At 37.5% G+C, this 12,627-nt stretch overlaps 1 protein-coding gene across 4 annotated transcripts in view; it reads left to right on the top strand.

Moving 5' to 3' along the window:
* LOC128193006 (uncharacterized protein C1orf112-like) overlaps window positions 1–12,397 on the top strand; it is a 73,514-nt gene extending 61,117 nt beyond the window's left edge. For 3 of the 4 annotated variants that reach the window (XM_052866166.1, XM_052866167.1, XM_052866163.1), the window contains 11 exons: window positions 3,862–3,925; window positions 4,200–4,281; window positions 4,459–4,541; window positions 4,816–4,957; window positions 5,639–5,830; window positions 7,300–7,527; window positions 7,972–8,085; window positions 8,353–8,544; window positions 8,639–8,755; window positions 9,126–9,185; window positions 11,721–12,397. In XM_052866166.1, the coding sequence (XP_052722126.1) occupies window positions 3,862–3,925; window positions 4,200–4,281; window positions 4,459–4,541; window positions 4,816–4,957; window positions 5,639–5,830; window positions 7,300–7,527; window positions 7,972–8,085; window positions 8,353–8,544; window positions 8,639–8,755; window positions 9,126–9,185; window positions 11,721–11,882 (1,436 nt within the window). In that variant the 3' untranslated portion in view covers window positions 11,883–12,397. Of the gene's footprint in view, window positions 1–1,585; window positions 1,618–3,861; window positions 3,926–4,199; window positions 4,282–4,458; window positions 4,542–4,815; window positions 4,958–5,638; window positions 5,831–7,299; window positions 7,528–7,971; window positions 8,086–8,352; window positions 8,545–8,638; window positions 8,756–9,125; window positions 9,186–11,720 lie in introns of all 4 variants that reach the window. The other variant, XM_052866164.1, reaches the window with a different exon arrangement.
* Window positions 12,398–12,627: the final 230 nt, after the last annotated feature.

Genomic DNA, 12,627 nt, shown 5'->3' with positions numbered 1-12,627 from the left:
TAGAGGTGGTGTTCAGAACTACAGCTAGATGTAAGCTTATCTCTGTCCTATGTTGTTGACTCAGTGTAATAGAAGTGGTGTTCAGAACCACAGCTAGATGTAAGCTTATCTCTGTCCTATGTTGTTGACTCAGTGTTATAGAGGTGTTGTTCAGAACCACAGCTAGATGTAAGCTTTTCTCTGTCCTATGTTGTTCATGTAGTGTTATAGAGGTGGTGTTCAGAACTACAGCTAGATGTAAGCTTATCTCTGTCCTATGTTGTTGACTCAGTGTTATAGAGGTGGTGTTCAGAACCACAGCTAGATGTAAGCTTATCTCTGTCCTATGTTGTTGACTCAGTGTTATAGAGGTGGTGTTCAGAACCACAGCTAGATGTAAGCTTTTCTCTGTCCTATGTTGTTGATGTATTGTTATAGAAATGGTGTTCAGAACCACAGCTAGATGTAAGCTTATCTCTGTCCTATGTTGTTGATGTAGTGTTATAGAGGTGGTGTTCAGAACCACAGCTAGATGTAAGCTTATCTCTGTCCTATGTTGTTGACTCAGTGTAATAGAAGTGGTGTTCAGAACCACAGCTAGATGTAAGCTTATCTCTGTCCTATGTTGTTGACTCAGTGTAATAGAAGTGGTGTTCAGAACCACAGCTAGATGTAAGCTTATCTCTGTCCTATGTTGTTGACACAGTGTTATAGAGGTGGTGTACAGAACCACAGCTAGATGTAAGCTTATCTCTGTCCTATGTTGTTGACACAGTGTGATAGAGGTGGTGTACAGAACCACAGCTAGATGTAAGCTTATCTCTGTCTTATGTTGTTGACACAGTGTTATAGAGGTGGTGTTCAGAACCACAGCTAGATGTAAGCTTTTCTCTGTCCTATGTTGTTGACTCAGTGTTATAGAGGTGTTGTTCAGAACCACAGCTAGATGTAAGCTTTTCTCTGTCCTATGTTGTTCATGTAGTGTTATAGAGGTGGTGTTCAGAACTACAGCTAGATGTAAGCTTATCTCTGTCCTATGTTGTTGACTCAGTGTTATAGAGGTGGTGTTCAGAACCACAGCTAGATGTAAGCTTATCTCTGTCCTATGTTGTTGACTCAGTGTTATAGAGGTGGTGTTCAGAACCACAGCTAGATGTAAGCTTTTCTCTGTCCTATGTTGTTGATGTATTGTTATAGAAATGGTGTTCAGAACCACAGCTAGATGTAAGCTTATCTCTGTCCTATGTTGTTGATGTAGTGTTATAGAGGTGGTGTTCAGAACCACAGCTAGATGTAAGCTTATCTCTGTCCTATGTTGTTGACTCAGTGTAATAGAAGTGGTGTTCAGAACCACAGCTAGATGTAAGCTTATCTCTGTCCTATGTTGTTGACACAGTGTTATAGAGGTGGTGTACAGAACCACAGCTAGATGTAAGCTTATCTCTGTCCTATGTTGTTGACACAGTGTGATAGAGGTGGTGTACAGAACCACAGCTAGATGTAAGCTTATCTCTGTCTTATGTTGTTGACACAGTGTTATAGAGGTGGTGTACAGAACCACAGCTAGATGTAAGCTTATCTTTGTCCTATGTTGTTGATGTAGTGTTATAGAGGTGGTGTTCAGAACCACAGCTAGATGTAAGCTTATCTCTGTCCTATGTTGTTGACTCAGTGTAATAGAAGTGGTGTTCAGAACCACAGCTAGATGTAAGCTTATCTCTGTCCTATGTTGTTGACACAGTGTTATAGAGGTGGTGTACAGAACCACAGCTAGATGTAAGCTTATCTCTGTCCTATGTTGTTGACACAGTGTGATAGAGGTGGTGTACAGAACCACAGCTAGATGTAAGCTTATCTCTGTCTTATGTTGTTGACACAGTGTTATAGAGGTGGTGTACAGAACCACAGCTAGATGTAAGCTTATCTCTGTTCTATGTTGTTGACACAGTGTTATAGAGGTGTTGTTCAGAACCACAGCTAGATGTAAGCTTATCTCTGTTCTATGTTGTTGACTCAGTGTTATAGAGGTGGTGTTCAGAACCACAGCTAGATGTAAGCTTATCTCTGTTCTATGTTGCTGATGTAGTGTTATAGAGGTGTTGTTCAGAACCATAGCTAGATGTAAGCTTATCTCTGTCCTATGTTGTTGATGTAGTGTTATAGAGGTGGTGTTTAGAACCACAGCTAGATGTAAGCTTATCTCTGTCCTATGTTGTTGACACAGTGTTATAGAGGTGTTTTTCAGAACCACAGCTAGATGTAAGCTTATCTCTGTCCTATGTTGTTCACACGGTGTTATAGAGGTGTTGTTCAGAACCACAGCTAGATGTCAGCTTATTTCTGTCATATGTTGTTCACACAGTGTTATAGAGGTGGTGTTCAGAACCACAGCTAGATGTAAGCTTATTTCTGTTCTATGTTGTTGATGTAGTGTTATAGAGGTGTTGTTCAGAACCACAGCTAGATGCAAGCTTATCTCTGTTCTATGTTGTTGATGTAGTGTTATAGAGGTGTTGTTCAGAACCACAGCTAGATGTTAGCTTATCTTTGTCCTATGTTGTTGACACAGTGTTATAGAGGTGTTGTTCAGAACCACAGCTAGATGTAAGCTTATCTCTGTTCTATGTTGTTGACACAGTGTTATAGAGGTGTTGTTCAGAACCACAGCTAGATGTAAGCTTATCTCTGTCCTATGTTGTTGATGTAGTGTTATAGAGGTGTTGTTCAGAACCACAGCTAGATGTAAGCTTATCTCTGTCCTGTCCTATGATGTTGTTTCAGTGTTATAGAGGTGTTGTTCAGAACCACAGCTCGAAATATTTTTGTTGTAGTATACTAGACTTTGACCCGTGCCTGCACGGGTTGACATTGCATATGATATCGGGCATTTACAAATTAGATGCATCGAAACACCTTATATTGTTGACATTTGCATAACCAAACTTCAAGCCTACAATAATGCCATTAATTTTACTACACTCTGCTGAGTTGGAATAATCTAACTGTGTCTCGGGAAAGGCCTTCACCACAGTTAAAATGTCCCCATATACCCGCAATAAAGCAGAAAATTGCAGAAACGCTCCAAAACGATTTTGGAGAAAATTAATAAAGTTGCATTGAAAATAACAGTCAAATTGTTCACAACAAACCATTGTGAAGCTGTAAATACCTTTCTTCGAGAAGTTTAATTCTATAATTGCAGAATTCAATATATTTCAACAACGTTTTTACACACTATGTTAACAATCGAAACTCTCGGGATTTTTTATTAATAGAAAATGCACTGTGTTAGAGTTATCTCCCGTATTTTCTTTGATGAACAGAAAAAAAATTCTAATCAAAATTAGCACGCATTTGTTTTATCGTTTCCAAGTTTATCCATTAAATGTGATATTGTGGAAACAACAATTTTATAAAGAGCCTCCCGTGATTTAGCGTGACTGTAATGCGCATGCGCAAGATTGTAAAATCCCAAAAATTCATATGAGTTCCGGAATTTTTTAAGGAATTTTCGCCGATTATTAATTAACGAAGCTTGATTGAGAAAAAATAAAAACAAATTGGTAATCTTCAAGTACCAATGATGTTTAAAATATATAAAACAAAATACAGTACTATTCCGATTTCTCAGTATTAAAGCTAAAAAATTCGAGTCTATTATTTTAATATAGTAGTATAGATGTTGGGAGATGCTTGCTATACTGGGCTTTTTTGTTTCAACTGAACAAGACTTCTTGCAGATAGGCAAAGGCACCAGAGGATTCCTATTAAATCAATATTATTCTGCTGATGTATCAGTTTTGAAGGTGTTTCACCTTGAATATATTTATATATACTTAAGTTTTATCGTTTTTTTTTCATGTTGAATGTATTTTTCATCAGGTTCGGTAGAGATGGGTTTACCCTTGTACATCACGGATCCTAGTTTGACAGGAAAACATGAGAAGTAAGTATAAATCAAAATGTTTCTTTCTCAATATTTATATCATAAAAGAATATTTCTTAAAACTTGTGAAAAGGATCCAATTTTTACTTGGAAACCTGAGAAAAACAAAAATTTTCAATCTGTGAATTTAATGCTTCATAATATTTAGATAAGATAATGAACTTCAAGGTTAAATTTTCATGAAAAACATAAATATCTATTAAGAAAATCATGAATGTTTCCTGACCTAACATTGTTTCTAAATTGATGATACATCATGTGCCTACTGTTTTAGGAGTATGACATTGTACGAGAATTGCTGTACAAGAGTGTGTGGATTTCTGGGAAGCCTGACAACTAAACTGTTCAACAAAGCCGTGAGTAAAATCACGCTGTTAAGTAACAAAAAAAATATAATCTCTGGAATTTTGATATAACAACATATTTTTTGGTTTGAAATACTTTATTTTTGTAAGTTTTTGGTGGTTTTAATGAATGACTTTAGCAATGTTAAACTTGTACAAAGTCCCAGCAAACATTTACATGTACCACAGGAAGAAGTCCTCCTGGAGAATATTCTGTCACATGACCTCTGGTGTCGTCTGCTAGCTGAGGACGTCTGGTGCTTCCTTGTCAGGTCTGTTTATGAGGACTTTATTTATAGAAAGTGGTGTAGCAGTTAATTTTAAGACTCTGTTTCAATTAATTTGATCTTATGAATCCTAGCCTTGTGCAAAGTTACAAGTAAATTATCCCAAACAACCTCATGTATTAGTCTGTATGATTGTAACATTACTTTACATGTATCTATTTGCAAAATTAATATAGATCTAATATCTACTGTTATTAAATTGAGATCAATTTATGGCTACTCTTATTACATTAATATCAGTTATATTGTTGGATTACAGATACGGATCAGCAGACTTGTGCAGGGATCAGGTGAACTTTCTAGTGGAGCTGATGAAACAGTCGCCTCCAGCATTCCAACCCCCGTCCCCGCTCCTCTCACTGACTGTCCGCTTGATTAAATGTCTGGCTCCGGAGCATCAGGTGTTGATCTTAAACTTATTTAATACATGGAAGACTTTAAAGAATATGTGACTAATATTAAAAAGTTTTATAACAATGTGATCCATTTCACAGTAGCATCATATGCATGGTCTGTAATGTTGAAATTAGATTGTTAAAATTAGATTTCACAAAAAATCGAGTCAGGTTTGTGCAAATGTTGTCTGTGTTGGTTTGTGGTAAACCAAACTCAATATGTTCAACTCACATTCATTTGTGTATGGTTAAATACAGAATTGATGAAGCTCATCAGATAATGCGAGGAAACTATAGTTGAAGATTCTTTATATGACCTTTTAGATCCCATTGTGGTTTCTACATGATGTTATTGATGTTAAAGTACCATATACCGGTATTAATAGTGTTAGTAGGATTCAATCATGTTTTTCAAATATATCATGATTGCACATCAGAATATGGATTCTAGTTTATAATACCTGATTTGACATAGCAGCATTGAGTGGAAGAAAGCGAAAGAAGGTCTCCAGATTGTAGCATGAGTTAGTGTTAATATCTAGACATCCACTCCACTTACTCTTTCAACATGCCATTTTTAATAATGTTAGTAAAGAGAGCATAGTCGAGTACGGCTACATTAGCTATCCAGAGAACTGGACTCAAAGCCAGTAGATATTAACTTGGAGCTGTGTTGACTGGTTTCAGGCCGAGCTGACACAGAGCCTGGGGGCCTCTGATGACCCGGTCTCCCTCAGGGTCCTTGCCAGCTGTGTGCAGGGATTCTCTGACCCCGGCCTCTGCCAAGGGGTCATCCACTCCGTGTCAGAAATCTGTTCCTGGTTACTACGGGAGATAACGACCACAGAGGAATACACACAGGAAGATCTACATAGACTGGTAGGGGTAAACTGGGTATCCACAGAGATAGAGACATAGTGGAATCTACACAGACTGGTAGGGGTAAACTGGGTATCCACAGTGATAGAGACATAGGGGAATATACACAGACTGGTAGGGGTAAACTGGGTATCCACAGAGATAGGGACATAGGGGAATCTACACAGACTGGTAGGGGTAAACTGGGTATCCACAGTGATAGAGACATAGGGGAATATACACAGACTGGTAGGGGTAAACTGGGTATCCACAGAGATAGGGACATAGGGGAATCTACACAGACTGGTAGGGGTAAACTGGGTATCCACAGAGATAGGAACATAGGGGAATCTACACAGACTGGTAGGGGTAAACTGGGTATCCACAGAGATAGGGACATAGGGGAATCTACACAGACTGGTAGGGGTAAACTGGGTATCCACAGAGATAGGGACATAGGGGAATCTACACAGACTGGTAGGGGTAAACTGGGTATCCACAGAGATAGGGACATAGGGGAATCTACACAGACTGGTAGGGGTAAACTGGGTATCCACAGTGATAGAGACATAGGGGAATATACATAGACTGGTAGGGGTAAACTGGGTATCCACAGTGATAGAGACATAGGGGAATATACACAGACTGGTAGGGGTAAACTGGGTATCCACAGTGATAGAGACATAGGGGAATCTACACAGACTGGTAGGGATAAACTGGGTATCCACAGAGATAGGGACATAGGGGAATCTACACAGACTGGTAGGGGTAAACTGGGTATCCACAGAGATAGAGATATAGGGGAATCTACACAGACTGGTAGGGGTAAACTGAGTATCCACAGAGATAGGGACATAGGGGAATACAATCGCAACTTCTCGGGCCTTTCCGACAAGCTCGGAAAAACACCTCGAATGTATTACCTAGGCGTCCATGACAACCCCCCTTTTTGTAAAACTTGAAATAAATAGAACACATTTTACGATCTGTTGAGATGTGAGCTATACTTCATTAAAGTAAACGATATACACTAAAATATAACACAGAAGTGACACACAAGACTGTCTAGCCGATACTTATTTTAATGGGAAGCGACTCCATTTTGTATAAAATTCTAACATCCGGTGATGTTAATACATTCGAGGTGTTTTTCCGAGCTTGCCGGAAAGGCCTGAGAAGTTGCGATTGAGGGGAATATACACAGACTGGCAGGGGTAAACTGGGTATCCACAGAGATAGGAACATAAGGGAAATGTTCACAGAAATCTAATTCTAATCAAGTAATTATAAAAAAGACATGTTTTAAATAATTTAATGCTTCTACCGAATTCTTTGTTACAAAAAATGAATTATGGCTTGACACTCGTTTATTTCTGCATAACTTGTATTTTTTTCTGATACTTCTTCAAGATAATTAATAGTTTACATGTACATCTACAAAAGATGACTGGACTTTCCATAGCTTGCTTTGATTTTTACATGACCTTCAGGTCCTGTGCTTGTCCTGCCTCTGTGAGCTGCTGGGTCAAAATGACACGATCCCATTGGCTGTCCAACCCCATGTGACCTCCTCCATCACTGATACCATTGGTCGGCTGTGGAAGGGGATTGTGGCGTCTGATTGGCTGAACACTTCACTTTCATTGCAGTGTCTTGGGAAGTTAATTCTATTGAGCTCATACCTGCTGCTTTCTCTTGATAATGATGTCCTGGACAAGGTAAGTCAATTGTATTTAAAGTACATTTTCTATGTAATTCACAATTGTTACCACATACTAAAAATATTCCTTTACATGTCTTCCCCCGGTAAATATTATTGCGGTGTATTGATTGTCTCATTTAAAATGTATAACCAGTACTTTATTATTTTAAATAAATTTACAATGCTGTCATATTTTTATCCACATTCTGTAGATTCCTAATTTAATGTCATGAATTAATATCCCTTTAAAAAACAGAATAAGCAGATTTTAAAGTCCTGCTTTTTTCAGACAAGTTGGACTATATGAAATTTTAACAAAAAACATGGTGCTCGCGATATTATGTTCTTGCGATTTTATACAAAACAGCAGAATAGCGGAATTAAATACACACATGAAATAAGGAATTTACAGTATTTATAAGATGATCTAGCATGCAGGATTTCTCTCATTCACTTTCAGATTTTGACAGGAATGAGTTCCTGCGTTCAACAAGAGAGCTCTGTTCATCTACATCTAACCCTTGTCTACTTTCTGAGGTCATTTGGAAAAGTCAGACTGACAGCATCACCAGAGGTTTGCTTGATTAAGGTCACAGAAATAATTCAAATGGATGAGTTTATGAATATGATTCATATCCGAAGCAAAATACAAATTGTTAATGTTTTGTGTTACTTCAACAGCAACATTATATAATGAAGAAATTTTCTGGCTTCTTTGATTTTTGATCACAGAAATAATGTTAGATAGCAGAGTTTATAAATATGAATTATATCTGAAACAAATTAAGCATTTTAGATCTCTTTTGATGTTGATATACTTTTTCCTTAATCAAATAAACAGCAACCTCAGATGTTGAAAAGATTATCTGATCTATTTGTGGCAACCTTGACCTCATCTGACCTATTTATCTACCACCACGGGTTGTCTGCCTTTACCAAGTTTGCAGAAGAAACCCTGCATGAAGCTGTGGTCCCCAGTTGTATAGAGGATCAGCCCGGGCTTCAGGACTGTGTGGTGCAGTTTATTAACAAGGTAGCCATTTTATTGAAATGGAAAATACATGCAGTGCCAATACATTTATTTGACTTGTAAACTTTGATGAAGATGATAATTGTTTACCTTTCAGAGTCCTTACACCTGCTCAGGTGAGTTGAGTAGATTGGATTTTCTGAGGATTGTGCCCCCATGTAGAATAGGTGTGGACATGGACTCAGACTCTGGTGTCAGTGACCACCAAAGTGGGGTAAGGCCTTACACACACACTCTCTCTCTCTCTCTCTCTCTCTCTCTCTCTCTCTCTCTCTCTCTCTTTCCTTTTTTCTCTCATTCTCTTTCTCATTGATCTGACATCTAAAAATTTATTCAGTCCAATTCAAGTTTTAAAGAACATTTCCTTACATGTACATATGATTGATTTGTCATGCTGTACTCTTTGATAATCAAGAGGTATAATGTTGTGTTTACAGCCCTGTAGTATATTCGAATGGTTGGCCTGTAATGCTTTATTCTTAAATGATCAATAAGTCTTGTGTTTACAGCCCTGTAGTACATGCATATACATGAATGACTTGTTATGCTGTATTCTTTGATAATCAATTGCCTTATGTTTACAGCCCAGTAGTAAGAGACCTCGACTGATGGAAAATGTCAATCATTGTCAGGTGTCTCAACAGGTAATAGCTTAATGTAGAGAACAAACTTCATGTGATAATAATGTAAAGAACTAGCTGAATGTTCAAGTATAAAATGTATCGTTATCAGATGGTACAGTTGAACTTTAATGCCTTAACAATTGATCACCAATGTGACCATGGATATGTTGTAGGAGGTTTGAAGCTCCAACCGCCATATCAATATGTGTATTGTAACCTCTGTACCTTGAATCTTTGGTTATCTTAATGTTTATCTTGGTCATCGAGCTCAAGAAAATGTAGTGTGATTGTACATATGTTTCTGGGCATTGTGATTTATTTCATTTTTAGCTCACCTGAGCTGAAAGCTCAAGTGAGCTATTCTGATCACATTTTGTCTGTCGTCCGTCTGTCTGTCTGTCTGTCTGTCTGTCTGTCCGTCTGTCTGTAAACTTTTCACATTTTCAACATCTTCACAAGAACCACTGGGCCAATTTCAACCAAACTTGGCACAAAGCATCCTTAGCCTAAGGGGATTTAAATTTGTGAAAATTAAGGATCACGCCCTTTTGCAAAGGGAGATAATTAGGAATTTATGAAAATTTTCGAGAAATTTTCAAAAATCTTCTTCTCATGAACCATAAGACCACGAAAGCTGAAACTTGTGTGGAAGCATCCTCAGGTAGTGTAGATTCTAATTTGTGAAAATCATGACCCCCGGGGTAGGGTGGGGCAACAATGGGGGGTCGAAGTTTTACATAGGAATATACAGAGTAAATCTTTAAAAATCTTCTTCTCATGAACCATAAGACCAGGAAAGCTGAAACTTGTGTGGAAGCATCCTCAGGTAGTGTAGATTCTAATTTGTGAAAATCATGACCCCTGGGGGTAGGGTGGGACCACAATGGGGGGTCGAAATTTAACATAGGAATATATAGAGTAAATCTTTAAAAATCTTCTTCTCATGAACCATAAGACCACGAAAGCTGAAACTTGTGTGGAAGCATCCTCAGGTAGTGTAGATTCTAATTTGTGAAAATCATGACCCCCCGGGGGTAGGATGGTGCCACAATGGGGGGTCGAAGTTTTACATAGGAATATATAGAGTAAATCTTTGAAAATCTTCTTCTCATGAACCATAAGACCAGGAAAGCTGAAACTTGTATGGAAGCATCCTCAGGTAGTGTAGATTCATAGTTGTGAAAATCATGACCCCCGAGGGTAGGGTGGGGCCTTAATGGGTGGTCGAAATTTAAAATAGGAATATATAGAGTAAATCTTGAAAAATCTTCTTCTCAGAAACTAATCAGCCAGAAAAGCTGAAACTTGAGTGGAAGCATCCTCAGGTAGGGTAGATTCAAAGTTGTGGAAATCATGATCCCCGGGGGTAGGGTGGGGCCACAATAAGGGGGATCGAAGTTTCACATAGGAATATATAGAGTAAATCTTTAAAAATCTTCTTCTCAGAAACTAATCAGCCAGGAAAGCTGAAACTTGTGTGAAAGCATCTTCAGGTAGTGTAGATTCATAGTTGTGAAAATCATGACCCCCGGGGGCAGGGAGGGGCCAAAATGGAAGGTCAAAGTTTTACATAGGAATATATAGAGTAAATCTTTAAAAATCTTCTTCTCAGAAACTAATCAGCCAGGAAAGCTTAAACTTGTGTGGAAGCGTCCTCAGGTAGTGTAAATTCAAAGTTGTGAAAATCATGATCCCCAGGGGTAGGGTGGGGCCACAATGGGGGATCGAAGTTTTACATAGGAATATATAGAGTAAATCTTGAAAAATCTTCTTCTCAGAAACTAATCAGCCAGTAAAGCTGACACTTGTGTGGAAGCATCCTCAGGTAGTGTAGATACAAAGTTGTGAAAATCATGACCCCCGAGGGTAGGGTGGGGCCAAAATGGAAGGTCAAAGTTTTACATAGGAATATATAGAGTAAATCTTTAAAAATCTTCTTCTCAGAAACTAATCAGCCAGGAAAGCTTAAACTTGTGTGGAAGCGTCCTCAGGTAGTGTAAATTCAAAGTTGTGAAAATCATGATCCCCAGGGGTAGGGTGGGCCACAATGGGGGGGCCAAAGTTTAACAAAGGAATATATATGGTAAATCTTTAAAAATCTTCTTCTCAGAAATTAATCAGCCAGATGATTTTTTATAATTGTTAAGATATTGGCCCCAGGACAATTCTTTGGCCTCATAAGAAGGTTCAGAGTTTATGTACGTTTATATCCCATATATAAACAATTGTTAAGGATCTTTTTGAGAACTGCAATACTCAACATATGATATGACTATAAAATCATCCTGTTAGAAAAGGGACTAATGATTGTAAACATAAGAATATCCAGGGGAAAAATGGATTTTATTTATACAGAATCAACATGTATTATTGTACATTGTCCAGATAGTTTGTATTATGACTCCATTAAGCTGATTTTATCATACCTATTGTTCCTCAGGTGAGCGATGTGGCCCATGGGCCTCTTGTTATTTATAACTGTGAAATTTAATGCCAACTTACTAGTATTTAAATAGCAATAAACTAAAGATAATCAGCTGGTTCTGTTTTATCTAGCTGAAGACTTCCGTAGAAGAGTTGGTGGGAGTGTTACGAAAGACTTTGTCTGACCTAGAAGCCTTCACTAAATCTGAGGACACCGACATGACTCCACAAACCTGGAACAACCTGGAACATATCCAGACGAAGATCATGGATATCATGAAAGAGAAAGGCTGATCTGTAGCCATTGGTCATGAGGAACATCCTTCATCTCGATCAAGCTTACTTATAGCAAAAAGGAGACAGGAGTAAACAAGCTTTAAAGGGGACTATATTTTTAGAATGGGGAACATCCTGGAACATTTCCAAATAAAGACTGTGGATATCATGAGGAATACTCTTCATCTCAACTAAGCTTACATATGGAAAAAAGGAGACAGAAATAAACAAAGCGAACTATATTTTTAAAAGTTTATGAATGAAAGATAGAGAAAGAAACTGGAGTAGTATATTTATTTACATGAGACCATATTCAGATTTATACTACAGTCAATGCTTCGTGATCAGGAATGGGCAAATATTTCATGTTTTATATTTACACATTACTCACTGGAATATATCCATGTTAGAATTATATTGAATCATTAAGATGACAGAATATTTTTGTTGATATGATTGATAAGGTGACGGACGTTTTGTGTCATTATCAACGAGTCAAATACGATCAGTGATATGAAATTCTCCTGTATAACTTGTTACTTTGTATTAGATTTTTATTGATTAAAATTTATTTTGTTTTTGAAATGAAGAATAAAAATGTTGTATACACAATATTTCATAATTTGATTATGTTTGTATATTTTTTACCACTTCTGTATATAAAGTGTCTATGAGCACTTTACAGACCAACAGAAATTCTTTTTCGAGCTTAAGAGCATAAGAAAAAATAATGATATATATTGCATTATTTATTCAATTCAGT

Source organism: Crassostrea angulata, chromosome 7 (assembly GCF_025612915.1).
Source record: "Crassostrea angulata isolate pt1a10 chromosome 7, ASM2561291v2, whole genome shotgun sequence".
NCBI classification, from domain to species: domain Eukaryota; kingdom Metazoa; phylum Mollusca; class Bivalvia; order Ostreida; family Ostreidae; genus Magallana; species Magallana angulata.
This window is presented reverse-complemented; position numbering and strand designations above follow the sequence as displayed.